The sequence below is a fragment of the Rhamphochromis sp. 'chilingali' genome, assembly GCF_963969265.1.
Source record: "Rhamphochromis sp. 'chilingali' genome assembly, chromosome: 4".
NCBI classification, from domain to species: Eukaryota; Metazoa; Chordata; class Actinopteri; order Cichliformes; family Cichlidae; genus Rhamphochromis; species Rhamphochromis sp. 'chilingali'.
Genome location: NC_137948.1, coordinates 30,656,179 through 30,681,660, shown reverse-complemented (window position 1 = coordinate 30,681,660; position 25,482 = coordinate 30,656,179). Strand labels below are relative to the sequence as shown.

At 41.6% G+C, this 25,482-nt stretch overlaps 3 protein-coding genes across 4 annotated transcripts; 2 read left to right on the top strand and 1 right to left on the bottom strand.

The window, feature by feature from the left end:
- Positions 1–237: 237 nt before the first annotated feature.
- On the top strand, positions 238–10,605 carry abcg2b (ATP-binding cassette, sub-family G (WHITE), member 2b). Its single transcript, XM_080879316.1, has 17 exons — positions 238–331; positions 439–649; positions 1,216–1,382; positions 2,314–2,373; positions 2,467–2,584; positions 2,666–2,821; positions 3,137–3,294; positions 3,524–3,675; positions 4,021–4,113; positions 4,677–4,828; positions 5,104–5,255; positions 7,006–7,095; positions 8,893–9,017; positions 9,455–9,609; positions 9,690–9,779; positions 9,901–9,953; positions 10,041–10,605. Exons 3-17 carry the CDS (start codon positions 1,234–1,236, stop codon positions 10,186–10,188), a joined length of 1,851 nt encoding a protein of 616 aa, XP_080735442.1. The 5' UTR covers positions 238–331; positions 439–649; positions 1,216–1,233; the 3' UTR covers positions 10,189–10,605.
- Positions 10,606–12,514: 1,909 nt separating this feature from the next.
- Positions 12,515–13,829, bottom strand: LOC308394792 (uncharacterized protein). Its single transcript, XM_080879320.1, has one exon. It carries the CDS (start codon positions 13,731–13,733, stop codon positions 12,789–12,791), a length of 945 nt encoding a protein of 314 aa, XP_080735446.1. The 5' UTR covers positions 13,734–13,829; the 3' UTR covers positions 12,515–12,788.
- A 2,503-nt stretch (positions 13,830–16,332) lies between these two features.
- On the top strand, positions 16,333–24,722 carry arpc1a (actin related protein 2/3 complex, subunit 1A). 2 transcript variants are annotated; one of them, XM_080879319.1, is made up of 11 exons: positions 16,333–16,763; positions 17,327–17,417; positions 17,696–17,800; positions 18,022–18,244; positions 19,152–19,259; positions 19,393–19,496; positions 19,635–19,743; positions 20,432–20,507; positions 20,601–20,794; positions 23,714–23,804; positions 23,894–24,722. In XM_080879319.1, exons 2-11 carry the CDS (start codon positions 17,354–17,356, stop codon positions 23,930–23,932), a joined length of 1,113 nt encoding a protein of 370 aa, XP_080735445.1. In that variant the 5' UTR covers positions 16,333–16,763; positions 17,327–17,353; the 3' UTR covers positions 23,933–24,722. The 2 variants fall into 2 exon arrangements, with proteins under 2 accessions (XP_080735445.1, XP_080735444.1); XM_080879318.1 differs by having other exon boundaries at positions 16,335–16,652.
- The last annotated feature ends 760 nt before the right edge of the window (positions 24,723–25,482 follow it).

Genomic DNA, 25,482 nt, shown 5'->3' with positions numbered 1-25,482 from the left:
TTATCTCAATGTGCTGAAAATAGATTGGTAGAAACAATTTTATAGGCGGTGCTTGATGCTGAACACGAAGCCTGATTGGACGGTGACAAAAAGACAAATTGTCGGAGAAAAACAATGTTGATCCCACCCAGAAGATTTTCTATAGCCTGTTACAGTGGATTCCGTGCGTTAGGGGGCAGCCCGACCATGGAAATGTCGTACATGTAATCAGTGTGGTCAAAGGTCTAAGGACACCCTGTTTGTGCTCATACTTTTTCTTTGTTTTCGTTTTAAATTCAAGATCAGTATCAGTAGACTGAACAGTAGTCACTGAGACCAAGTAACAATCATGGTACACAAATACTCCTAAATACTCAGACTTTCTCAAACAGTAGCTCACAAAGTGTGAAGTCAGAAAACAGTACTTTTCCTAATGCTGCATTATTTATGTTACATTAGCAGAGAAACGCAGACGACGCGAGGAGGAGGACAGGCAGATACAGACTATAAATACACACACCAGGTAATCAGGAAATGGCACACAGGAGGGGACACAGCTGGAACTAATGGACATAACGAGACACAGACCTACAAAGTAAAACAGGAAACACACAGACTGTTTTACAACACAAAACTCGGGGACCCGAACAGAGCACAGAGGGAGACACAGGTAGGGATAATAAACACGACAACCAAACCCAAAGAACTAATACAAAATCAGAATAAACTAGAAAATAATAATAATAAACTCACAGCGCTGGGTCACCGACCCAGGACCATGACAGAATTTGTGCTTGCTGGCATTAATACTGCTGTCGCCTTCATGAATATGAATAATCGTACTGTGTATAAATTACCTGTATAAATAAACATGTATTAACGTATAGGTATGGTAGAATGGCTGACATCTGCAATACTTTCATAGGGGTAATCAGCATTATACTATACGCATATCACCAGCTGCCATCAAATTACTTGCATAGATTGTAATGCTCATGGGTGGAATTACTGCTGTGCTTGTGATTTTGAATGGGAGAGTTCAGTGCCACATGATCACAGTAAGCCACAACTCTTTAAGGATTGAGAGAGTCCAAAGTTCCGATGGGTAATAAGAGATATCTTTTGGTTACATTTTCACTCACCTGTATCTCCTTCAGCCTGCACAGGTCTCTGTGCCAGACTGCTTCTCTCTTTTGAACCCAGCTTCCAGACTCTCTTTTCCTCTCTTTCTGCTAGCAACTCCATTCTTTGAACATGACTAAGGGGGAGAATAGTATCCGTGTTGATGACTACTTTCAGGACCGGGGTCCAACTGTCACATTCAGCAACCTCCTCTACTGTGTTCAAGAAACAAAGTTCTGCCGCAAGATAGGGCCCGAAAAGATCATCCTCCATGATGTGAGGTAGGACATGCTGGTTACCCGGGAGAATGTGAATGTATCTACATATACTTTTATGTGATATAACAGCTTTATTACTGTGTGGTGACCGATAACATGCTGGAACTATAGCATGTGACAGTCAACGTTTTTACGCTGGTCTCATAGAAATACTCTATGCACTTTCCACGTTGTTCTTTTTGAGCTTATACGTTGTTCTGTTGTTAATCAGGAAAAGAGTCAAAGATGTTCTGGCAGGTTAAAAACCTGAGCCAGACTGGATTCACTCTCATTACACCTAAATATATGAGTGACAAATTCAAAAAAACAAAAAACAAAACTATAGGTGGTTTCTTTTATGCTCCTTGACTTGGATCCACTTGAGTTCATATTTATTAAGCAGTGTCACTGAATGGCTTGATGATCATGAAAATATCAATAAAATATGGCAGTTGCAATCACCAGATCCCAACTACCTAAACGCCTATGGTAGACTTTGGGTCACATTGGTCAGTATCTTTGAAAAGAATGGGGTTTACCCCTCAAGTAGATTTCTAGAGACCTAATGTGCCATGACTAAGGAATACTGAGGTGCAGTGAGTCTGTTCTAGTGACGTGTTTTGGTCTATCACCTTGCTAAGTCACTTTGTGTTGATTTTTCCTTTAATTCTTTAATGTGTACAGGTCAATCAGGCAATAAAAGTGTAAATAACATTAGTTTTCAGTTGTAGCTCTACTTTTTCAATATGCTGTAACTTAGAATGCTAAAAGTACACATGTATGTGTTTGGCCGTAGCGTTTTATTTTCATAGCATTGTCATCTTCTTTTATTTTCTGCATTTTGCAGAAAGCATTGAAAGAAATGAACAGTATAACCTCCAATGCTTGAGTAGAAAGAATGTATCTTGTGGATTATGTATTAAGGATCACTAAAGCATTGCATGACTTGCTGCAGTGGGATCATAAGACCGGGGATGAATGCCATCATGGGTGCCACAGGAAGCGGTAAAACATCGTAAGACATTTCCCTGCAAATACATAGTCAGTAGTTTATAAGCATGAACAGGCCACCCAATGATGTGTTTTGTTTTTTTTATCCTGATCGCAGACTCCTGGATGTACTTGCAGGGAGGAAAAATCCAGCTGGACTGCGTCAGGGTAATGTATTGGTGAACGGCAAAGTCGTCACGTCTGACCTGAGGCTCAGCTCTGCCTACGTGGTTCAGGTACACAGATGCAAACAGATGCATATTTTTTAACATCACACACTGGTGAGTGGTTTATCTACGTCGCCCTTTTGGTTCCAGGATGATATTCTGATGGGGACTCTGAGCGTGAGAGAGAACCTGCTTTTCAGTGCCAACTTGCGTCTGAACCCTAAGGATCACTCCACAGCAGATAAACACCAGCAAGTAAACACCATCATAGCAGACTTGGGCCTTACAGACTGTGCTGACACTAAGGTACAGAGCACCATGCACAAACTACTTTTTTTAAACTGTAGAGGAAATATCAAAAAATCTTACAGTATTTTATGCAAAATAACTTATCATTAGTGCTTTTTAAATCCTATTACTATGAGACCACAGTACCAACTAAACTGTATATAATCGCTACAAAAATACATTGAAGTTTGGTGTTTTGGTGTAACTTACATACAAGAAAAGTTACTCTCCCATTTTATTTTGAAAAATCAAACTTTATAACAGAAGTATCACTCTAGTTTGTCCTTTTTGCACATTTTAGATGCAAAGCAAGTTTTGCGTGTGTGTATTCAGATAGGTACGGAGTTTCTGCGTGGTGTATCAGGAGGGGAGAGGAAGCGGTGCAGCATTGGGATGGAGCTCATCACGTCTCCCTCTCTGCTGTTTCTGGATGAGCCGACCACTGGCTTGGATTCTAACACTGCAAACTGCATCATCGGTCTACTACACAAGTACAGCGCAGCTACTTAACTATCACTCATTACACACATACACAAAAGACACAAATAACACAAAACCGAAGCACGCTGTATAAAATTAGGTAGAGTCAAACAGCAGCGTGCTGTTCATTGCTATCTTTAGTTCACATTTACACTATGCTGGTGTTTCTGGTGTAAATGATCTCTTTATGTCACCATCTACTGCCGTCTGTGTAATAAAAATGTCCAAAAATGTATGAAGGTTGTCCAGAAGAGGCAAGACTGTGATCTTCTCCATCCACCAACCCCGATACTCCATCTTCAAACAGTTTGACCACCTCACACTGATGCATAAAGGGGAGGTGGTGTATGCAGGAGCAGCAGACCATGCCCTGATGTACTTCACAGACCTTGGTATGTAATGCATGAGTTTGTATATTTACTGTAAAAGTTGGAAGACTCTGACTGAGAATCCTATAAAAAATGATGAGCAGTTGAATACCAAAGGGAAATATACAGTATATGAGCTGCTGAATGAGGTCAGAAGTCAGGGCATGACTTAAGTCCTGTTTTATATTTATATGTTCATACTTAACTTTGTTCTACAGTGTGAAAATGATCTGAGATTATTTAGATAATCCAGCCCTGAACTGGGTTCTTGGATTCATGAATGGATGTAGCACTTCCTCAAATCCAGATTTTGTATGCTTTTAAAGTTGAATGAGGTTTTATCAGTATGTCTGTGTGTGCTTTGCACAGGCTATCAGATTGAGTCTTTCAACAATCCAGCTGACTTCTTCATGGACATCACAAATGGAGAAACAAAATCAACAGTACAATGGGACATGGCAGGTAAGTAATAATTCACAGTTAAAAAAAATGTTCTCCTACTTCGCTTCTCCAACCACCAACTACTTTTTGCTGAGAGACACACACAAAGACAACCTTCTAAAATAGACAAATCACTCTTTGTAACACCAGTTAAATATCCAAGCATGGTTTGGTGCTTCGTGAGTAAGAAAAAAAAATCAATGTTGGATAAAGTTATTGGTGAAGTTACAGTTTTAGACATGTCGGTCACAGATTGCTCCAACAGCATTTCAAAAACTATATTCTACAATGTTTTTGCTTCATAACACAACCTGCCGCATACTGGGCGGCTATAAAAGCCTCACTTATTACAAACCAAGCTCATGTTTGTGCAGCATGTTTGAACTTTGAGTTGGGAGGCAGCTAGGTTTACTTAACGTGACGTAAAGGAAGGTTTGTGTTACGTAACTAAGCACTTCTGGAGTAATTGCTCAGTTTTACATCTCCAAACCCATCTCACTTAGATTTCTTGGGTGGCTGTTATAAATCCATGTTTTTATTATGCTGTCCTTAACTTGACACCGTGATTTCCTCTCTCACCCAAGAGAATTGCAAAAACCCCTTAGCAATAAAGTATCAGCAGTCCCAGCTGTACCAGAATATGATGGAGGAGCTGGACCATGTGAACCAGAGCATTGTTGACGGGGTCACAGGTGAAGACAAGCCGACCAACTACGCCACCTCTTTCTTCTATCAGGTGAGCAAATCGTCAGTTGCAGAGAACATTTTTTAATTTTAAAATGATAGATTATTTTCTGGTTGTTGGAAATCTCAGGTCTCATTAGTTTAATGATTAACAGAAGCAGACGTGAGTTTATTAGGTTATGTCACAGAGTTTACGAGCCAGCTGTTATCTCAGTGTGCTTGGCTGTGTGCTGATCCGACTCAGTTTTACTGTCTACTCATAAAAAATGTTGATAATTATCCTCTTTGTGTCTGTGTGTGTGGTGCATCTGTGTGTGCGTGAGCTAGATGCGTGTGGTGTGTGGCAGGACAGTGTTGAACACTCTGAGGAACCCTCAGACCTCCTACGCCCAACTGGCTCTCAACATCTTCTTTGCCATTCTTGTGGGACTCATTTATTACCAAATGCCCCTGACACTGCCCGAGGCTTTACAGAACAGGTACACAACAGTGTGCTTTGTTTAATTCAGGGTATCTGCTCCATTTTCACCTCTGTATTCCACATAATATAATTTAAAATGTTTTTAACCGTATATTGTTGTAGGGAATTATTGCAGGGCCGCTACTGTGAAGGCCACTTGGTTCCAGATAGTCAAATAGTATTTGCCTACCTCCTGATTTTCATATTTATTTGCATATTTGTCGCACTTATGTTTCCGATCGTCAAACAAATTTTAATGTTAGATGAAGATAACCCGAGTAAACACAAAATGCAGTTTTCAAATGATGATTTTATTTATTAAGGGAATAATCTATCGAAACCTACATGGCCCTGTGTGAAACAGTGATTCCCCCCTAAAACTAATAACTGGTTGTGCCACCCTTGGCAGCAAGACATGCAATCAAGCATTTGCGATAACTTCTAATGGGTTTTTTTTACAGTGCTATGAAGAAATTTTGGCCCACTCTTCTGCACAGAATTGTTTTAATTCAGCCACGTTGGAGCACTTTACACCGTGAGTTGTTTGAGGTTTATGGTCATGCCAAAGCATATCAATCTGATTTAAGTCCAGACTTTGACTAGACCACGCCAAAACCTTTTTTTGGCCATTCAGAGGTGGATTTTGTGGTGTGTTCTTAGTCATTGTCCTTCTGTATAACTCAAGTGTGCTCGTGAGATTCGGGGCATGAACTGATGGTGACACATTCTCCTTCAGGATGTTTCTGGTAGAGAGCAGAATTCATGTTTCCATCAATTACAGCAAGCTGCCCTGAAACAGAAAAACAGCCCCAGACCGTCACACTACCACCACCATGTTTGACTGTCAGTATAATGTTCTTGTCATGAAATACTGGGTCACTTTTATGCAGATGCAACTGGACTCAAACCTTCCAAAGAGTTCAGCGTTTGTCTCATCAATCCAGAGTATTTTTGTGGTTAGGGTTTTGTGGATAATCAAGATGTTTTTTGGTAAATGTGACACAAGCATTTATGTTCTTTGTGGTCGCTGTTTTTTTCCACTTGACTCCCCCATGGATGCCATTTTTTTCCCCAGTCTCTTTCTTATTGAATCATGAAGACTGAGCTTAACTGAGACAAGTGAGACCTGCAGTTTTTTTGGATGTTCTGAGGGGCAAATCATTTTCACACAGTGTCAGGGAGGTTTAGATAGTTTATTTCCCTCTTAATAAATGAAATCCTGAATAAATGAATGAGATCGCGAATACAAGCGGCGGAAATGGGCTTCCTCCGAAGGGTGGCTGGCCTCTCTCTTAGAGATAGGGTGAGAAGTTCGGCCATTCAGAAGAGGCTCAGAATAGAGCCGCTGCTCCTCCACATCGAAAGGAGCCAGCTGAGGTGGTTCGGGCATCTAACAAGGATGCCTCCTGGGTGAGGTGTTCCGGGCATGTCCCACCGGGAGGAGGCCCCAGGGCAGGGTATCTCTCGGCTGGCCTGGGAACGCCTTGGTGTTCCCCCAGATATACTGGAGGAGGTGGCTGGGAAGAGGGAGGTCTGGGCTTCTCTGCTTGGGCTGCTGTCCTGGCGACCTGGCCCCGGATAAGCGGAAGAAAATGGATGGATGGCTAAATGAAATCCTGCATTTTACATTTACTCTGCTTATATTTGTCTAATGTTAACATTTGTTTGATGACACATGTAGGTGTGACAAATAATTTTCACAGTAATGTATCATGGCTGACATGTTCTTAACTTTTTAAACCATTGTCTCTTTTGTCTTTTAATGGCAGGAGTGGAGCGTTCTTCTTCCTTATCATCAACATGGTGTTTGGGAATCTTTCTGCTGTTGAACTCTTTATAAATGAAAGGGCGATCTTCATGTGAGTGAGACATTAAGCTTATGTGTGCCCTTTAGAAGTGTGACTTGTGCTATTCTGTATTTTTCTTCAGTCAAAGCCAAAGCTGCTATATTCTTAAATCCACCATAGTTACAGAGATGATAAATCATAAAAACAAGGCATGTAGTTTTGTTTTCATAGAGGTTACACGACATTCCAAAAACAACTGGACATTGCGATTTTTATTCATTATTACTCAAGTCAGAGAAAATAGTTCATTTGTTATACAGTGTTTTCAGCTGTGGTTCACTACACATGTCTAACTATTGCACAGGGACCCCTTAAAAGAAAGAGCCTTTTACAAGAACCCAATCAGATTCCTACAACCAATAAAGCACTCTTGTGTCAGTCCAAAAGGGTCGCTGGCACCATATGTACTCTAAAACTTCTCGACATATAATTCAGACCAGTTGTATAGCAATAAACAGAAACATACTTTGGGAAAGTTGGGTGATCCCTGCAGTTGTCTGGTAAATGCAGGGGACACCAGGAAAATGCAACAGTACTCTGAAAAGACAGAAGGGACTAGAGCAAAGGGTCTTTAATTTTTCCAGCAGAGCCAGTCATGCTCTGTTGGCTATATTTCATTTACAGTAATGCATTCACAAAGGACTACAAATAAATCCGGAGCTCTAACCCTACCTAACTCTAACATTGACCCTGAAACTGAGTCTTAGCCCTCAGACAGGCTTTTAAAGAGGTGTGAAATAAAACAAGCTGGCCTCTCACTGATTGTAATGGAGAAAACTCTCACAAGAATAGCTGTACAAGTAAACAGAATAATTTTGTTTATGTGTTTTTCCATCTTAAAGGTGACAAATGATTTCTATCACTTGCTCATATCGTTGGGAAGAGCCACTGGTGAGAAAGGTGTTACCCACCATCTGCCTGCAACACACACATTTAATTAGTGTGTCTGTTTTGTAGTCCTTAGGCTTTATGACTGCCTGCATGAGACATATTTTTTGGACATTTGTAAATTGTAACTACCGGTATGACAAAGTAATCTGGGTTATGCTCTCTCTGCGAGGACTCTGGACTAGAGCCCCGTTAAGAGAGGCAACATAACCTCATTAATACTCATCAGCTAATTCATCTTGGCTGCTGTTCGCAAGAAAACCAAACTCACATGGCAGTCATCTCAGGGGCTGGAAAAAAACAGCCAAAATGCCAAAACTGCAGTTCCTCTAGCTGCCACTTGGGGCTCTTTTCAAAAGCAAGTCAATCCCTGTAGATGTTAAAATAGACTTCACAGCAGTAATTAACATGTTTATAGTCTTGTGAAAATTAAAAAAAAATGTTTTCGAGTTTATAGATAATTGATCTCCTCGTGATATCTGTACTGGGAGTAATTGTTTTGTATAACTCACCCATTTAAATTGCACTGAGGCTTAAAGTTTGTTTTATTAAAAGCATAGCTTGTCAAATCCATTTACTGTAAAAGTTGCACCCAGCTAAAAGCATAGCTGGGTGCAAGTGATAGGTGGCTGCCAGCACAGCCTGTTGTTGTCGATAGCTAACTGGACTTATAGCCAGGATGTCCTGACCAAGTGTGTGGTGTTGCTGCCTTTTAAAGCATTTTTTTTTTTAAATTCAATCATCAATGAATTAGCGTGAGCTTAATTTTAGAAGAGGTGCATGCTTATGAGTTGCATCACACTTTGATATAAAATATAGCTAAAAAAAAGTCTGTTTTTCAAATTGTCAGTGAATCTAACCCTTTTCACCCTCTCACATTGTTTTTGAGTTTGTTTTTTTCCCTGTTAATGTTTGTTGCAGTCATGAGAACTCTAGCGGCTATTACCGTACCTCCGTCTACTTCCTGTCCAAGATCTTTGCTGATCTCATCCCCAATCGCATGATTCCCATCATTGTGTTTTCAGCAATTGCCTACTACATGATGGGTAACATCATCCTTGCATGCAAGCAGACATACACATACAAAACACACATTGCATCGTATCATGAAAGATGTTCTGATACAGTCAGTTAGTACAGAGAGGAGCTGCTGGTGTTTCATTCACATCCATGAAATGTCTTATTTAGGGCTAACTCCAAATCCACAGAGTGGTTTTGCAGTATGAGTGAGAGTTTGGATGCAGTAAATTAGTGAATAAGGAAACAGCCCAGTTCCTTCTGCACAGGCTGAGCCTCATCTCAAGGGTGTTCCAGGTTTGATGAATAAAATCTGGATCCCCATAATCTACTTCCTAATTAATTGAGCCGCTGTTGATTAATTTTCATTTGGAAGCTTCCATTTGATCTCACTGCCACTGTGCCAGGAGCAGCCCGCTCAATAATTTCCTGTCTTCCTGTGTGCACGTGTCCACCATTCCTTCAGGGTTGAAGCCTGCCTTTGAGACGTTCCTCTGTTTCGCTCTGACCATGTCTCTGGTCAGTCTGGCAGGAGTTGGTCTGGCCTTCCTCGTCTCAGCGAGCGTTTCTACATTTGCGATGGCAAACATCCTCATTGCTTTGCCCTTCGTCTTCATGATGGTGAGATGCTAAGACTCATATATGACATGTACAAGAGAGGAATAGGCACTTAAGAGTTTCATTCCCTCTTTATGTTTTAGGTCTTTGGTGGTTTTCTCGTCAATCTCAACGCCATGCTGAGCTGGCTCTCTTGGGTGAAATGGATCAGTATCTTCAAATATGGATTGGATGTAAGACACGGAAAGCAAGGGAGGAGGATTTGTGTGTGAGAATGAGACCACTGGGGCTGAATGTGCCTTTATGTGAAGTGAGGAGGTTGTTCAGCCTGATCTCTTTGTCTCTCTTTCTTAGGCTCTATACATTAACGAGCTGAAAGGACTGTTTTTGTACAGCAACAACACAGCGTGAGTGAAATAACGTAGCTACTGTTTAAAACTTATGCACACACTTGCACACACAGATTAAATGTGTCTTTGTGTCTTGTGCTTCAGCATCTCAGGGGAATATTTCCTGGAACAGCAAGGTATCGACTACTCCGTGTGGGGCTTCTGGAGGAACGTGGTGGCCTTGCTGGGAATCATATTTGTCTGCATGTGCCTGGCCTACGTCCAGTTGCGACGAATCAACCGCTGGAAATGATGCCCATTCATGTGTCCATAAGCAGCAAAGTATATTTCTTAGTAATTTAACAACAACAACAAAAAAAGCAACACTGGAGAGTTTTGTATAGTTCCACCAGACTGAGCTTTCTTTTACTATTATTTATTATTTCAGATCAATTTATACTGTAAAACATTACATTTAAAATCTTTTACTCACTTAAGCTCTAAAGTAGGGATGTCAGACTCATTTTACATCCCGGGTCACATGCTGCCCACATTGATGTTAAGTGGACCACACTAGTGAAATTCCTCTTTCTGTCATTGTAAAGACGTCTAACTGTCCATTTAAAGTCCCTTGGAATATCATAGAAGAAAAACAAGTGAAATTTCAATAGTATCTCAAAGTTTTTTGCATGATAAAGAAATGTTGTCAGAGTAGATGGAAGAAACCTGTCAGCACAAATAAAAAAAAAATGTGTTAAATTAAAGAAAAATTTGGTTTAGCTCATTGCTCAGACTCTCCTGTAATTACAAAACTGAAAGTTTTTGTTAATTCTCAGAAAATATCCTATTTGTTTATTTTTTTTACATTATAAAAAATGATATTTCTAAAGAGACAATGAAAAACATTCATTTTTTCTGTCATTTAATTCCAGGATGTTCTGTTCATCTGGACTTTGAGTTTTCAGTGGAAGAAACATGTCATTTCTTAAGAAGTCACTTGGATGAGTGAGGAAATATTTCTCCCACTGGAAACATAACCTCCAGATAAACAACTTTCTGGGATTTGCTTACCTTGATGATTGAGCTTGCATCAAGACTTTCATTTAATTGTTATATCTTATGTAATGACTTCAGTGTAAAAGTCCAAAATTACACCCTCCTTTATGGGCTCAAATTGTGGTCATAAATAATTTGTACTTGTAAATCAGGATGTGTGTGTGTGTGCGTGCGTGCAAAGATTTGTATGTGGACTTAGCCAAAAAAAACTGTGTCAAACTCTACAAGTTACAAGTACGAATTTTGACCCGATTTTTCTTCCTTTCATCTGATTGGCCAATGTCATGTCAATCACAAATGTAACTATCCAATCAGAGAACAGATGGGTTTGGCTGTCGGAGGGGGTGCTTTTTTGAACTGCAGGTCCTTGAAGGGTAATACAGTTTGAAGCTGGAGGATCTCTATAAAAATTTCTGATAGCAGCTAGGTCCCCTAACTTTCAGTAGCTGTTGAAAGGATAAAGTTGTGGTATATCAGTGGTTAGAAATACCATTATTACTTTAGGATTAGTTTAACACAAAGTCCGGGCTGACCCGGGAACATTGCTGTGAGTCGCAGTGCTCAGCATAAAGGTACTTTCACATCGGACGTAGGATGTGCTGCTAATGCTAACTAAAAGCAAAGGATCCAGAATTTGTTGCGCTGGCTGCTGAGCTCTGTATGTATGCTATGCCACATGTATGCTAATTCATAACAAAGAAAGCTTTGTAACTATCTCCACTAGTGAAGACTGTAATTTCCAAAACACTGCAAACAAATCTTTTTTTACAGACACACAAATTCTTTTTACACATAAATCCTGATTTACAATTACAAAATATTTATGACCTCAATTTGAGCCCATACTCCTTCAACTCCTCAACCGTCCTGTGGACTGGAGTCGAGTCTTTGCCCAGCCAATGCTGGCCCTTGGCCTTATGATTAAGGGCCCTGCTCTATAGCATTAACCATCACACGTGTTGTAACATTTGACTCCCAGGTGGATAAGCTGATATACTATGCGCACTTGGTGTGTGCACGAGGAAATGTCTGACAACTGCCAAGCCAAGACCTTAAATCCGTAGAAAGCTACTTAGCGCTTTCTTAGACAGTGTTGGTTACAAAAACAAAAGTACAAATGATTTGTCTTTAAAAAGTTTTAAAAGTTTCCCTGTTTTTAACTTATTAATTTCTTTTTTTTTTTTTTTAATTGACTGCAAGTCTTACAAAACGTGATACTGATCAAATGACGGTAATGGTGCAAACTGCTTAGCTGTGAAATTTAAAGTGAGGGCACAGAAGACTAAGGAAAAGCATTAAAAATCAAAGTAAACGCTGACTTTCCCTTTAATTACACTTCATCGGTTACTCTTCTGACATTGCATAACTGCGGATAAAGTGTCATCTTGTGCGAGATCTTTATCTTTATCTATCTTTATTAGAGACGATCCTGTGACGTGCAAATCCTCCTGAGGCTCGTGCATCACTATAGATTACACATTGCAGCAGCTGTGTTGCTCTGTGCACTGCACCTCACAGCGCATGCTCGGGCAGTCAGTGAACAGTTGTGTCTTCTCGTCCTTGCACATTTGCACCTTGTTAGAAAGCCATGTGTCAATGAAAATATATTTTCCACAAAATATTTCAGTGGATCTTAACACCCAAGGCTCAAAAACACAAAATAAAAATAAATATTTTTTTCTTCTGCATACAGCCCTTGTAGTTGTAATCCAATAGTATAAAGAGATAGCCACGACACCATCATGCTGAATGACATCACATCACATTTTTTATCCTGGAAATATGTATGGGGGAAATTTGACATTTACCATGACAACGCGCATTTAATCCCGGGCGCTCGCTCATTTCCAGTCACCTTCAGAAACTTTTCACGCTGCTCGCGCTCCGACTCAGCCTGTTCCCCGCCGTCATTGGTGCGTTTTCCAGCCCACGTAGCCACTCTGTACATTTGAGCATCACGCGCTCATCCACGCCGTAGTTCTCCTCTTCCTCGTACTCCACGTCGTCGTACTTGTGCCGCTCATTCAAAAGGGAGATTTTCAGAATTGAGTTTATGTCTCCGAGCTCAGCGTCAGTGCTGTTTTTAGCGGGGACTCTGCCGCTGTGAGAGCCGTTTCTCTGCCTTTTGGGCACGTTTTCCCTCCTGCGTCGGGACTCCGTGGCTCCTCCGGGAGCCAAGGTGGATCCACTCGCGGGATTTCTGGCGACTGAACGTTGCCGGTGTTTCTCGCTGTTTCTCCGCTGCAGCAGGAGGACAGCCTCGGGTGTGAGAGTCAGAGTGAAACGGACCTCCTGCTGATCCTTGGTTCTCACAGGCTTCACCTGTGAGTCACTCTTTACAGAAGTGTGACCAGAGTGTTTGTGCTGCTGTCTTTTAGACAGACTCTCTGAGCTGGTGACAGGAGATCTGCCTTTCTGGGATGAAGGCAGCGAGCCTTCCCTTCTGTTTGCCCCTGACACTCCTTTAATTGTTGGCAGATTACTCCTGGGCTGACTCTTCTTCCCCAGCTGTTTCAAGTTCAAAGCCAGCCTCTCCTTCACTGAGCCGCCTTTGTCTTCTTTCAAAGCTTTGGTCACAGCAGATACAGATGAAGTGTTGTTGGTGGGTCTCTCCTTCCCAGCGAGTCCTGACACAGAGCGCGTGATGGACACTGGCGGTATGAAGGGCATTTTGGCAGCGCACAGCATCAAGTAGGAGAGGAGTTCACTTTTGCTTGTGAAGTGTCGAAAGAAAAAAGAATGGACTAGGGAGGAAAGTGATTTCCTGACCGAGTTGAGATACTCTGATGCATCTTCAGCCATGCAAGGGTCAGCTGGCTGCAAGTGCGTCACTGCCTCGCGGATCCACCAGTGCTCCTCTACACAGGAATAACATTTCCTGATGCCTTATACCTGAGCTGTGAGTGGGAGGTTGTTGGCATGCTTTAAAAAAAAAAAAAAGAAAAGGGCTTGTATGATGCTCATTACCCTGAGGCTCAAACATCTAAAATAAACCTACACCTCTAATCCTCTAGAGTGATTAGTGAGAGCACGTTTACTATGCACAGTACAGGTGCACATGCAGGCCTAATCCTCGCTGGATGTTTGGATGTGCAGTGAACTATGCAAACAAAGGTCACTTGAAACATTAAGCTTTTCTCCCTGCTCTGCATTTTAAATAAAACAAAGAAATAAAGCTTGAAGGATTGGCACAGAACACATTTATTTAATAGGATTCTTTCACAATTTGATTAAAACGTTTAAAACATCGAATTTTACACAACAGGAACTCGTGTGCTCTTATGTCTAAACGTGCATTTGACTCCAGCAATTGTGTGTTCACTCGCAGCACCGCTTCTTGTGCACGTGAAGAACCCGTCGACAGCGTGGACAACTGTGGTAGGCGTCCTTAAAGTGGTTTACAAAAAATGGAATCAGGCAGCAGCCGAGCACCAACCTGTGAGGCGGAAAGAACCACATGCTGATCTCTGACTTTTTAGAAATCGAATGTGTGATCGATGCTGGGATACAAAAAACAACCAGACTGAAGTGTTTAAATGCCTCTCACCCGCATAACACAAACACAAGACACACGAGCCACGCAAAAGTCCCGGCTTTAAAGGTGACCTCTGTGGTGACCCGAGTCCTGCAGGAGGGGCAGGTTGCCAGACCTGGAGAGCATCGCAGCTCAGCTTCATAGCTCACAAACTTTGCCCTGGGTGTACGTAAAGGGGCATCATACACTGTTGAGAAGAGGTTAAAAATGAATGCTGACATGCAACCTGAAGGGGATTGCTGCTAATTTTTTTTAAATGTAAAACTAAAGTAAAGTAAGTAAACTAAAGTAATAAATTATTAAGCTATGTTTAAACTTAGCAGTGAGCAAAGAAAATGTGACATTACATATTCAAAATGGAGGTAGAAGAGCCTGTACCTGGTACAGCTGAGAGAATATTGTTGGGCAAGCAAACTCCTGAAGACGAGGACGAGGAAGGCGGTTGTGGTGGCTGTGCTGGTGGTGGTGGTGGTGGTGGTGGTGGACGGGTGAAAGGTGAGTGGACTTTGTAGACTTTGACATCTTGATCCGATTTACAGTCCTCTGGAAAAATGGATACACAGTGAGGTTTTTGTTTTTTCAACCACAGGAAAACAGACTAAGCAATGCTTGAGATGAGAGGTTATTTTTACCTGGTAAGAAGTATGGCGTAGGTGCAGGAAACAGCTTATCCACATTTGATTCCATTTAAAAGGCCTGAGGGAGCGTGAGAGGAAAAACAAGGGAAAACTCCTAAAATGTGCCTCCTGTGTTTGCGTCCAGCAGGGATTCATCAGCAGATGTACCAGGTGCTGTTAATTGAATTTGCCTCTGATTGGTTCAAGAAGGTATTACCCATTGTTCAATAGCGCCATGAGCATGTTAAACAGGTAGAAAGGTCTGGGGCAAACCTTCCCCCAAACAGCCATCTTGCTTAGTTTTATTCCACTGGAAATTGGTAAAAAATCAAATTTTGTTTTTTTTAAACACCAAAGATAATCTGTTCTTTATGAGTAAGACCAGATGTGCTCTATTATGCAAAATAGAGCTCCTCATTTCTTTGGATGCTTATCCTTATCAGGGTTGCAGGGAGGAGCCAATCTATGCTTTTACTGCATTAACAGTGTATTTGTGATCATTGTCATGCTGAAAAATGAAGCCTGAAAAATGCCAATCAGATACTTAACAGACTCTACTGACTTCCAACATATTAATGAGGACTTGGCCAAAAGCTTCACATTTGGACTCATCACTCCAATAAGACCTGGTGCCACTGATTTTCTGTCCAGTTCTTGTATAATTTGGCATACTTCAACCTTTTCTCTTCCTTAAGAATGACATCTTGATCAGATACTGTTTATCTGTTATAGATGGTTTTTAGGCCTACTTCTTCTTTTGTCCTTCACTTGTCCAGTTTCCTCAAACATTTTAAGAACACACTGCCTATCATGCAAAGATATGCCAATTTTTCAGCCAAGAGCTCTTTGTTAATCCTTTCTTTGGTGGAAAAATACTGAAAAAAGCCTGGAGCACTATTGCTCAAGACCACTTTAAAAAGATGACATGAAAAGCTAAATACAGAGAAACTAGGGGTGGGTCAAGAATTTTACAGTACCATAAATATTTAAAACCTGGTTTTAAAATTCCGAGTCGGTGATTCTGTGTTTTGGCAAATCAAATCAAATCACTTTTATTGTCACAGCACATGTGAGTGAAATTCTTGTGTGCGAGCTTCACAAGCATTATTCACACATTATCAGACAAAACACACCATCTAAGCCTGATGAAGTCCTCTAGTCGTGTTTAATACAACACTGATACAACGGCCACAAGTCTGTGCTGTTTTGTAACCGTTTAAAGCACTCTGGGTAAAGCACCAGAGGAGCTCTTCTCGGGCTAGGAGTAACGTGAGATCTAGCGACGTGAACGAGGTTATTCACTTGAATGTAACAGCTAGCGTAATGATGCTAAGCTAGCTGTCAGCCTGGCATCCACGGGTTTTGCTGCAGAGTTTTAGCTACCGGATGCTCCCAGTCGTATCCTGCTGGCCGTCTTGACATTCCCCTCAACATTCCTGGACGAATTCGTGTCGACTGACCAGAGTCCGCGAATTCAGGTCCACTCCTAATCTAACCTTTCCCCCCGCTAGCGTGATTTAGCTCACCGGCTAACAAGAGTTCAACACTCGGGAGAACCGGACTGACGAGGTAAGTTAGCATATGGAGGCTAGTGGGATGGACAGGCTAATGGTCTAGCTGTCACCGGGAGTAAAGGCTTCTTGTACGAGGAAAAAATAATCTTAGAAAGGAGGCCTTCTGGTAAGCGTGTGGACACAGTCGTTGTCATTATATCCCTCAAAATTCCCCATCTTGCTATTAGGTCTGTGTAACACCGGCGAAATGTGAGCTAGCAATTTGATTGACTTGCTAGAAACGTTTTGCTAATGTTAATTTACCGAGGGAAGCAGCTGACCTAGTAATGGTAATATTACCGGAGCTAGCTTAGCAAGTCCGTACTGGTTTAGAAGAATGTTGTACGTCTGTTTGGGGCGAAAACGGACTTAAGTGAAAGTCAGCTTGCTGACGTTAATTTGCCATTATTATTTAAGAGAAACTAGTAAAGAAAGCTTCTCGGTGACAGGGTTTATCTAAAGAATCCAAGCTAGCGGCTAACACGTACATTACGAGTTAGGGTGCTTTAAAAGTTAAGTTAACTAGCTGTCCTATGTGAGCAGTGAACCAGCAGCTTCCATTATGTATGCTGTAATTTGTTTAGTTTTTAAGTCTACCGAGACATCGTTCTGGTCTCCTGCTGGCTGGGAGTGTGTTTGCCGTGTTTTGCTTTGCTTTGTGAGTTTTTGCTGTGTGTTTTTGCTTCGCAGAGTTCAACTTAAGGACCACACCCAAACATGTCCCTTCATCAGTTTCTGTTGGAACCCATCACCTGCCACGCATGGAACCGCGACAGGACACGTAAGGCTCTGAGACTGTAGCTATGAGAAATGCTCACTTTAACACAACACATTTCAAGGTTAAGGTCTTAAAGTCTTTGTCTTCATTGGGTGGTCAGATCACAACTACAAAGAATGCTGTTAGAGCAATTTCATCTGAACAGAGATAAGATTGACTCAGTTTATTTTGGGTAACACAGGTTGGAATTTGGCATGTATCAGAAAACTGGTCTAACTTGTTTGTTATCTGTGTGCTCATCCTGTTAACCAGCTGGTTTCTTCTGTTTTGTTTTCCTTCAGAAATTGCCATTAGTCCCAATAACCATGAAGTTCATATCTACAAGAAGAGTGGCAACCAGTGGGTTAAGACCCATGAACTGAAGGAACACAATGGCCATATAACAGGTGGTTAATCAGATGTTTTTAAGACTGATCGTTTGTTTTACTTATTTAACGTGACGTTTCAGTCCACGTCTCACCCAACATGTCAGTAAAATTAATGTTTCTGAAGAATTCTTTAATAAGTAAAACCACAGCTAAGGTGGGATTGTGTGATCCTAAAGGGGTTTCTTTTTGTCTAAGCTATTAGTAGAGTTGTTAGTGACTGCTTATTGGCTGTGTTATAGGCATTGACTGGGCTCCCAAAAGTGACCGCATAGTGACATGTGGAGCAGACCGTAATGCCTATGTGTGGTCCCAGAAGGAGGGGGTATGGAAGCCCACACTGGTCATCCTCAGGATCAACAGAGCGGCCACCTTCGTCAAGTGGTCTCCATTGGAGAACAAGTTTGCAGTGGGCAGCGGTGCTCGACTCATCTCTGTCTGCTACTTTGAGTCCGAGAACGATTGGTGAGACTATTAATCCAGCAGTGGCATGATTTAAATGCACTGATGTTCTGGTGAATGTTGTGAATAATGTCTTTCTTTGAAAGTGCAGCATTTAAGTTCAGTATTGCAATTTATTTGAATTATTAGTGCATTATTTTGAACCTATACGTCCAGACCAAACTGCTTTACCTCAATTTTCACACCTGCTTTAACAGGTCAGAGCAGCCACACAGCCTGTGTGAAACGCTTATCTGAGGTGTGGCTTGAACTTTCATACAGAAGTGCGTCATCAAGAGTTGGGAGGCATGTCTCTCTCAGCAGTTATAGACTGTGAAAAATTCTGTTGGTAGCCACATTGACTTGCTACCAATATCATTACAGAAATGATACTTATCATTATAGTTATAATAACGCTACACCTGTAAATGTCATGAACACAAAAGTAGAGTTGATTTTCTTTCGTTGGCATGTTCTGATAGCATTTAAAGAAGAATGAGGGTGACACATGTGTGCTAAGCAATCACAGCACAAACCCAGTGAAGGCTATAATTATGTGAGGACGTTAACAGAGCATTAGGTGAAGGGCAGCCTTTCTCTGGTGCTCTCTACTTATCTCTGGCGCAGAGAGAGTGCAGTGCTGCAAGGAAGTCGTCATGCAAATGTAGAGGTAGGGGGTGTGGTCCAGTTTAAAACGAACTGGGAATTGAATGTCTTCACCTAGTGTAAGAGCAAAGCGTTGCATTCCAACCAGCTGATGAAGATACACTCCCAGGATTAAAGGACTTGTTTTTTTTCCTCCACCCTGTACTTATTACTTCCCTTTTATTTTTGCTGTGCCTCATAATTGATGAGTCGTTTTTTTGTTTTTGTGGGGTTTAAATATTTACATGTCCTGCTATAAAAACTTTGCTTCTTCGTGTGGTTTTAGGTGGGTTAGCAAGCACATCAAAAAGCCAGTTCGCTCCACCATCCTCAGTCTGGACTGGCATCCAAACAATGTCCTGCTGGCTGCTGGCTCATGTGACTTCAAGTGCAGGTAAAAGATGGTTCAGGAGATGAAGATTAGAGTATTGAAAACTAGCTAGGCGGCTTTGTCCGGTTTCAATTTCTGTTTTTCATGCTGTCTTCCAGCCCGCTTCCTTGCTCATCTCTCCCTCTCTGGTCTCTAGGGTGTTCTCAGCCTACATTAAAGAGGTGGAGGAGAAACCAGGCCCCACACCCTGGGGCAGCAAGATGCCATTTGGGGCTGTGCTAGCAGAATTTGGAGGAGCAGGTCTGACACCCCCCTCTGCTCCCCCCCCCCCTTTTTTTTTATTATTATTTATTTATTTATTTATTTTTAGCCTTGTCGATATTCTTTTACAGTTGCTCTGTGAACTTACCAATTTGTGTGTGTTTTGTGCCTTCTTAGGTGGAGGGGGTTGGGTCCACTCTGTCTCTTTTTCAGCTTCTGGTAACCGTCTGGCCTGGGTCAGCCATGACAGTACTGTCACAGTGGTGGACAGCTCTAAGACTGCCAGGTATGTTTAGTTGTTACCTGTATTCTTCTAAAATGCACATGGTTTACTCATTCTTTATATAAGAAGTCAGAATTAAAGCTGACTTCTTTTATATATATATATATATATATATATATATATATATAATGGTGTCGCCTGATAGATGTTGGGTCTGAATGTCAGCACATCTCGTGAAATTAGAGTTGTCTCCGCACCTGATTGTGGGATTTGACAGATTCACTAACGGCAATTATGCAAAAAATGTAAAAAAAACAACAACAATCATCTCAAGTGAGTAAGTTACAGAAAATAATGCAGGGGGTAAAAACACAATTTGCACTTTGAATTCTTAACATTGACCACAAAAGGGCAAATGTTGTGGCCTTTAAAGCAAACTGAGTAATGCCATAAAGAGATTACCATTGTTGCATAATCATAAAGCAGTTAGTGAAGTGAATCCATCCCAATCTCATCTGAAACAAAACCCTTTTCATTCATTTAAAATTATCCCACACTCATCGTGTTGCCAAAGGTACCCATCCCATATTTTTCTTTAATATATATGATTTTTTTTTTCTTTAGCTACAATTAATTTTGGGGTGTTTTAAACTATAGTATTCAGTAGCCTGTGCCTGTGTTCTCTTTATCTTTTTAAGTGCAATCGAATCAGCCACTCGGACCATATTAATTTTATTTTGTTTGTGTTTAGTCCTTCACAGCTGAAGACGGAGTTCCTTCCTCTGCTCAGTGTCATTTTTATTTCAGAGAACAGTCTAGTAGCTGCGGTAAGAATAAAGCATATGGTGGCTGCATGTTCCTTTGCACAGATTTCTAGTGATCCAGGAGCGCTGTAGTAACTCTGCTGTCTCCCTCCTCAGGGTCATGACTGTTGTCCGATGCTGTTCCGTTGCGACGACGGTGGAGCGCTGACATTTGTGACAAAGCTCGACCTCCCCAAGCAGAGCATCCAGAGGAACATCTCTGCCATGGAGCGCTTCAGGAACATGGACAAGAGAGCCACCACTGAGGACCGCAATACTGCCCTGGACACACTGCACCAGAACAGCATCACGTAGGTCACCCAGAAAACTAATGCACGCATGGGTAATGCAAACATTTTAATGGTAATTTTGGAGACTATATCCTATGGTGCAGTTGAATTATATTATGAATCATATTCATTTTAACCAACACCCCATCTCCAAACTTTAGCCTGTACAAAACACAGATGGGTTTTAATGTTGGGCTCTAGTATTTTAGTTCATCAATACTAGCTTGCTGGTAAATGAGCACTTAGTGTTGAATCAATGCTGTTAGGCATCACATGTTTGAGAAAACAGATGATTTTAGGAGCTTTCCATTGTTCTGCATCCACTTCTATTATTATTATTTCTATTCTTTATACATAAAAACAGGTTTTGCAACAACCTTACATACTCTGTTTGAAAAGTATATACAGTGGGGCAAAAAAGTATTTAGTCAGCCACCGATTGTGCAAGTTCCCCCACCTAAAATGATGACAGAGGTCAGTAATTTGCACCAGAGGTACACTTCAACTGTGAGAGACAGAATGTGAAAAAAAATCCATGAATCCACATGGTAGGATTTGTAAAGAATTTATTCGTAAATCAGGGTGGAAAATAAGTATTTGGTCAATAACAAAAATACAACTCAATACTTTGTAACATAACCTTTGTTGGCAATAACAGAGGTCAAACGTTTACTATAGGTCTTTACCAGGTTTGCACACACAGTAGCTGGTATTTTGGCCCATTCCTCCATGCAGATCTTCTCGAGAGCAGTGATGTTTTGGGGCTGTCGCCGAGCAACACGGACTTTCAACTCCCGCCACAGATTTTCTATGGGGTTGAGGTCTGGAGACTGGCTAGGCCACTCCAGGACTTTCAAATGCTTCTTACGGAGCCACTCCTTTGTTGCCCGGGCGGTGTGTTTTGGATCATTGTCATGTTGGAAGACCCAGCCTCGTTTCATCTTCAAAGTTCTCACTGATGGAAGGAGGTTTTGGCTCAAAATCTCACGATACATGGCCCCATTCATTCTGTCCTTAACACGGATCAGTCGTCCTGTCCCCTTGGCAGAAAAACAGCCCCATAGCATGATGTTTCCACCCCCATGCTTCACAGTAGGTATGGTGTTCTTGGGATGCAACTCAGTATTCTTCTTCCTCCAAACACGACGAGTTGAGTTTATACCAAAAAGTTCTACTTTGGTTTCATCTGACCACATGACATTCTCCCAATCCTCTGCTGTATCATCCATGTGCTCTCTGGCAAACTTCAGACGGGCCTGGACATGCACTGGCTTCAGCAGCGGAACACGTCTGGCACTGCGGGATTTGATTCCCTGCCGTTGTAGTGTGTTACTGATGGTGACCTTTGTTACTTTGGTCCCAGCTCTCTGCAGGTCATTCACCAGGTCCCCCCGTGTGGTTCTGGGATCTTTGCTCACCGTTCTCATGATCATTTTGACCCCACGGGATGAGATCTTGCGTGGAGCCCCAGATCGAGGGAGATTATCAGTGGTCTTGTATGTCTTCCATTTTCTGATGATTGCTCCCACAGTTGATTTTTTCACACCAAGCTGCTTGCCTATTGTAGATTCACTCTTCCCAGTCTGGTGCAGGTCTACAATACTTTTCCTGGTGTCCTTCGAAAGCTCTTTGGTCTTGGCCATGGCGGAGTTTGGAGTCTGACTGTTTGAGGCTGTGGACAGGTGTCTTTTATACAGATGATGAGTTCAAACAGGTGCCATTCATACAGGTAACGAGTGGGGGACAGAAAAGCTTCTTACAGAAGACGTTACAGGTCTGTGAGAGCCAGAGATTTTCCTTGTTTGAGGTGACCAAATACTTATTTTCCACCCTGATTTACGAATAAATTCTTTACAAATCCTACCATGTGGATTCATGGATTTTTTTTTTTTTCACATTCTGTCTCTCACAGTTGAAGTGTACCTCTGGTGCAAATTACTGACCTCTGTCATCATTTTAAGTGGGGGAACTTGCACAATCGGTGGCTGACTAAATACTTTTTTGCCCCACTGTAGTCTGTGGTAATGTGCACACTTCATGTGGTTCTAGTGAGCAATCAGACATTGTGCAGACAAAATTTGGATGAGCCGTAGACACATGACTCATCACTCAAAGTAAAATGCAGAGCCATAAGCAGCTGATTTCAATTAATTCTCAGGTGATCTCTGGTGTCAGATCTGCTTAGCTTTACGTGTTTTCAAACAGGAAGCGTTTCAATCTCTAGGTCACAGGTCAGAAGTTTTATTTATGTAGTGCTTTTATTGTTTTAAGGTGTAGTTTGGCATTGCAACACTCAAATGTGACCAAGAGGACCGGCAGTAATTAGCTGATATTTTGCAATATATTCTGAGAAACAAGTTTGTTTGCTTTCTTCAGTGTGATAAGATTATTCATGTTACTTTGGAAGTACAGTAAGAGCTCCAGACTTCAGTTTTGTTTTTGTTTTCCTCTAAAGAGTTTACTGCTGCAAAACTTGTAGATCAAGTCAAAGATCAGCATCTTGAATGCTGTCGTAGCAATGTTTGCACAGAATGGAATCTACTCAGTCGTAATTTGCTAACACGCCTCAGCCTGTTAGCAGGGAGTGAATGTGGTGAAAGCAGGGACTCAAAGAAAAACAGGGAAACAAGAGACACACAAAAATAAGAAAGGCAGGTCCGATTTATATTTGAATATTGCACACAGTGTGAAATTGTGTCTGGTAAAGAGGTGTAAAACAACCAGGAAAAAACGATTAAAAGCACCTACTGAATCCATTCATGATGGTGGTGTTTTCCACCTTATATGTGATATTTCAGCCACACCCACAGACTTCCCGAAGCCTTTTTGTCACCACTACCATTTAACTAGCAGCAGATAAGCATTTTAGCAAATTTCCCACCAAGATCACAACGATAACAAAGGCTTGTCAACATCATCACCTGTGTGTTTGTTTCTTAGCCAAGTGTCTATCTATGAGGGAGACAAAAGGGATTGTCGCAAGTTCTGCACCACAGGTATCGATGGAGCAATGACCATTTGGGACTTCAAGGTAAAAATGCACAGAAACAGTGTTTTTTGTGAGTTAACTTTTTCTGAGTCTTCCATCACTAACTCTCTGTCATGTGTTTTCCTCCTCAGAGTCTAGAAGCTTCTATCCAGGGTCTCCGCATTATGTGAAGAAACCTTTTGAATGAACGGAGAGACGCTGCGGCCTCACTTCTCCCCCTTTTCCTCCCCTGCCCTCACCCCTCTTGCCCCTTTTCCGTCTCACCCCGGCCCTCCCTCCACTCCTGCCACGCAGCCAGTAACATACATACTTTATCGAGTGTCTGCTGAAGCACTGATCAGACCATAACACACTCTTGTGAGTGTGTGCTTAAACTCACTCACACACATACACTCACTACACACGCTGAGCTGACGTGTGACTTCACTGTTGATTTTTTTTTTCCCCCCATTTTGTTTGTTTTTAAACGAAGGTTAACCAGGTGTCAAAGTGGGAAGGTCCTCTGACACGTATTAGACGTGACGTGAAATGTGTGTTTTTATGTTCTCTAACCTCCTGTACCAAAAGTTGAACACTAAAAGGTGCATTTTATCCAAAATCAGACTGTATTCCACCTCAGGCTAACCTTAACATGCTCTCGGAATAACAACATTTAGTAGACCGAAAGTAGACGTTTTACTGGAGGATAGTTCGTATTCTTCAGCGGGCGAATTTGCTTTCACTAGGACCCGGGGTTACTGATATTCTGAGTACATGTTGCGTGTTGGCTTTTGGGAGTTGTACAGAATCTGATGGTGGAGAGAGAAAGCAGCTGTCTGAACTCTGTGTGGAGTGACAGCTGGCCAACACTAGGCTCTGTAGCTCCTACATTAAAACCACACAAGATGGAGGATTTCTATGTAACTGACCATGAGTAGACATGAAATAAAGATGAAATACATTTACAGTACTCAACTCAAATGACTGTGCTCTTCCTTTGTGTATGTGGACAGATGGTAGTTTGTGTGTCAAATTACAATATGTAATCCATATTTCTGCTTGTCATAGGTTAGTGAAGGCCCAGCTAAATGCAAATCTTGGAGTTTCTGAAAAATTCTGGAACATTGTTTCTCTGTGCGGATTTTTAGTAAACAAGGTTTTATCTTCTTTCTGTGTCGGCGTCACCGCAATGATTTTTAGCTCATTTAGCCAAAGGACAGACGAACAAGTTGGGCATCCCTCCACAGTTCACTAAGATTGCTACTCCTAGAGTATTCAGGTTTTACTGAAAGGTGTACGCATCGATCGCCTATTGGGTCTTTACTTAAACTGTGCTGAAGGTTTATATTTGGTCCTTTCACCAGTTTCACAGGAATCAACTTCTCATCCTAGTATTTTAGTGAAACAGGATTGAGTTGTCCTGGATATGACTGTTTTCAAGACTCCTTGAATCCTCTGTGGATTTTTAATTCTCATTGTATTCAGTGCAACAATACAGTCAAATTTATCGCTTTCTTCCCCCATACTTTACCTGTTACAGTGAGCTGCAAATTGTGAAGAATCATGAGTGGGATGACGTAGTACGCCGCTGACATTCTGGGATGTGAACGCACTGAATAGTGGGTGTTATCGTGGGTCATCTTTTTCATTGTCTTTGTTGGCACTTCAAGATGACCAGATGAGATAGAAATCAAAACCTACAGCTTCCCGAAGCTGGTGCAAAAGTAAATAATGCTTCTAA

Excerpts from the sequence above, each read along its gene's own strand:
- LOC308394792 (XM_080879320.1), bottom strand. The coding sequence starts at position 13,733 with ATGGCTGAAGATGCATCAGAGTATCTCAACTCGGTCAGGAAATCACTT.
- arpc1a (XM_080879319.1), top strand. The coding sequence starts at position 17,354 with ATGTCCCTTCATCAGTTTCTGTTGGAACCCATCACCTGCCACGCATGG. Across the intron at positions 18,245-19,151 it reads TTTGAGTCCGAGAACGATTG|GTGGGTTAGCAAGCACATCA; the intron begins GTGAGACTATTA and ends GTGTGGTTTTAG. Across the intron at positions 20,795-23,713 it reads CTGCACCAGAACAGCATCAC|CCAAGTGTCTATCTATGAGG; the intron begins GTAGGTCACCCA and ends TTTGTTTCTTAG.
- abcg2b (XM_080879316.1), top strand. The coding sequence starts at position 1,234 with ATGACTAAGGGGGAGAATAGTATCCGTGTTGATGACTACTTTCAGGAC. Across the intron at positions 1,383-2,313 it reads ATCATCCTCCATGATGTGAG|TGGGATCATAAGACCGGGGA; the intron begins GTAGGACATGCT and ends GACTTGCTGCAG. Across the intron at positions 3,295-3,523 it reads ATCATCGGTCTACTACACAA|GTTGTCCAGAAGAGGCAAGA; the intron begins GTACAGCGCAGC and ends AAATGTATGAAG.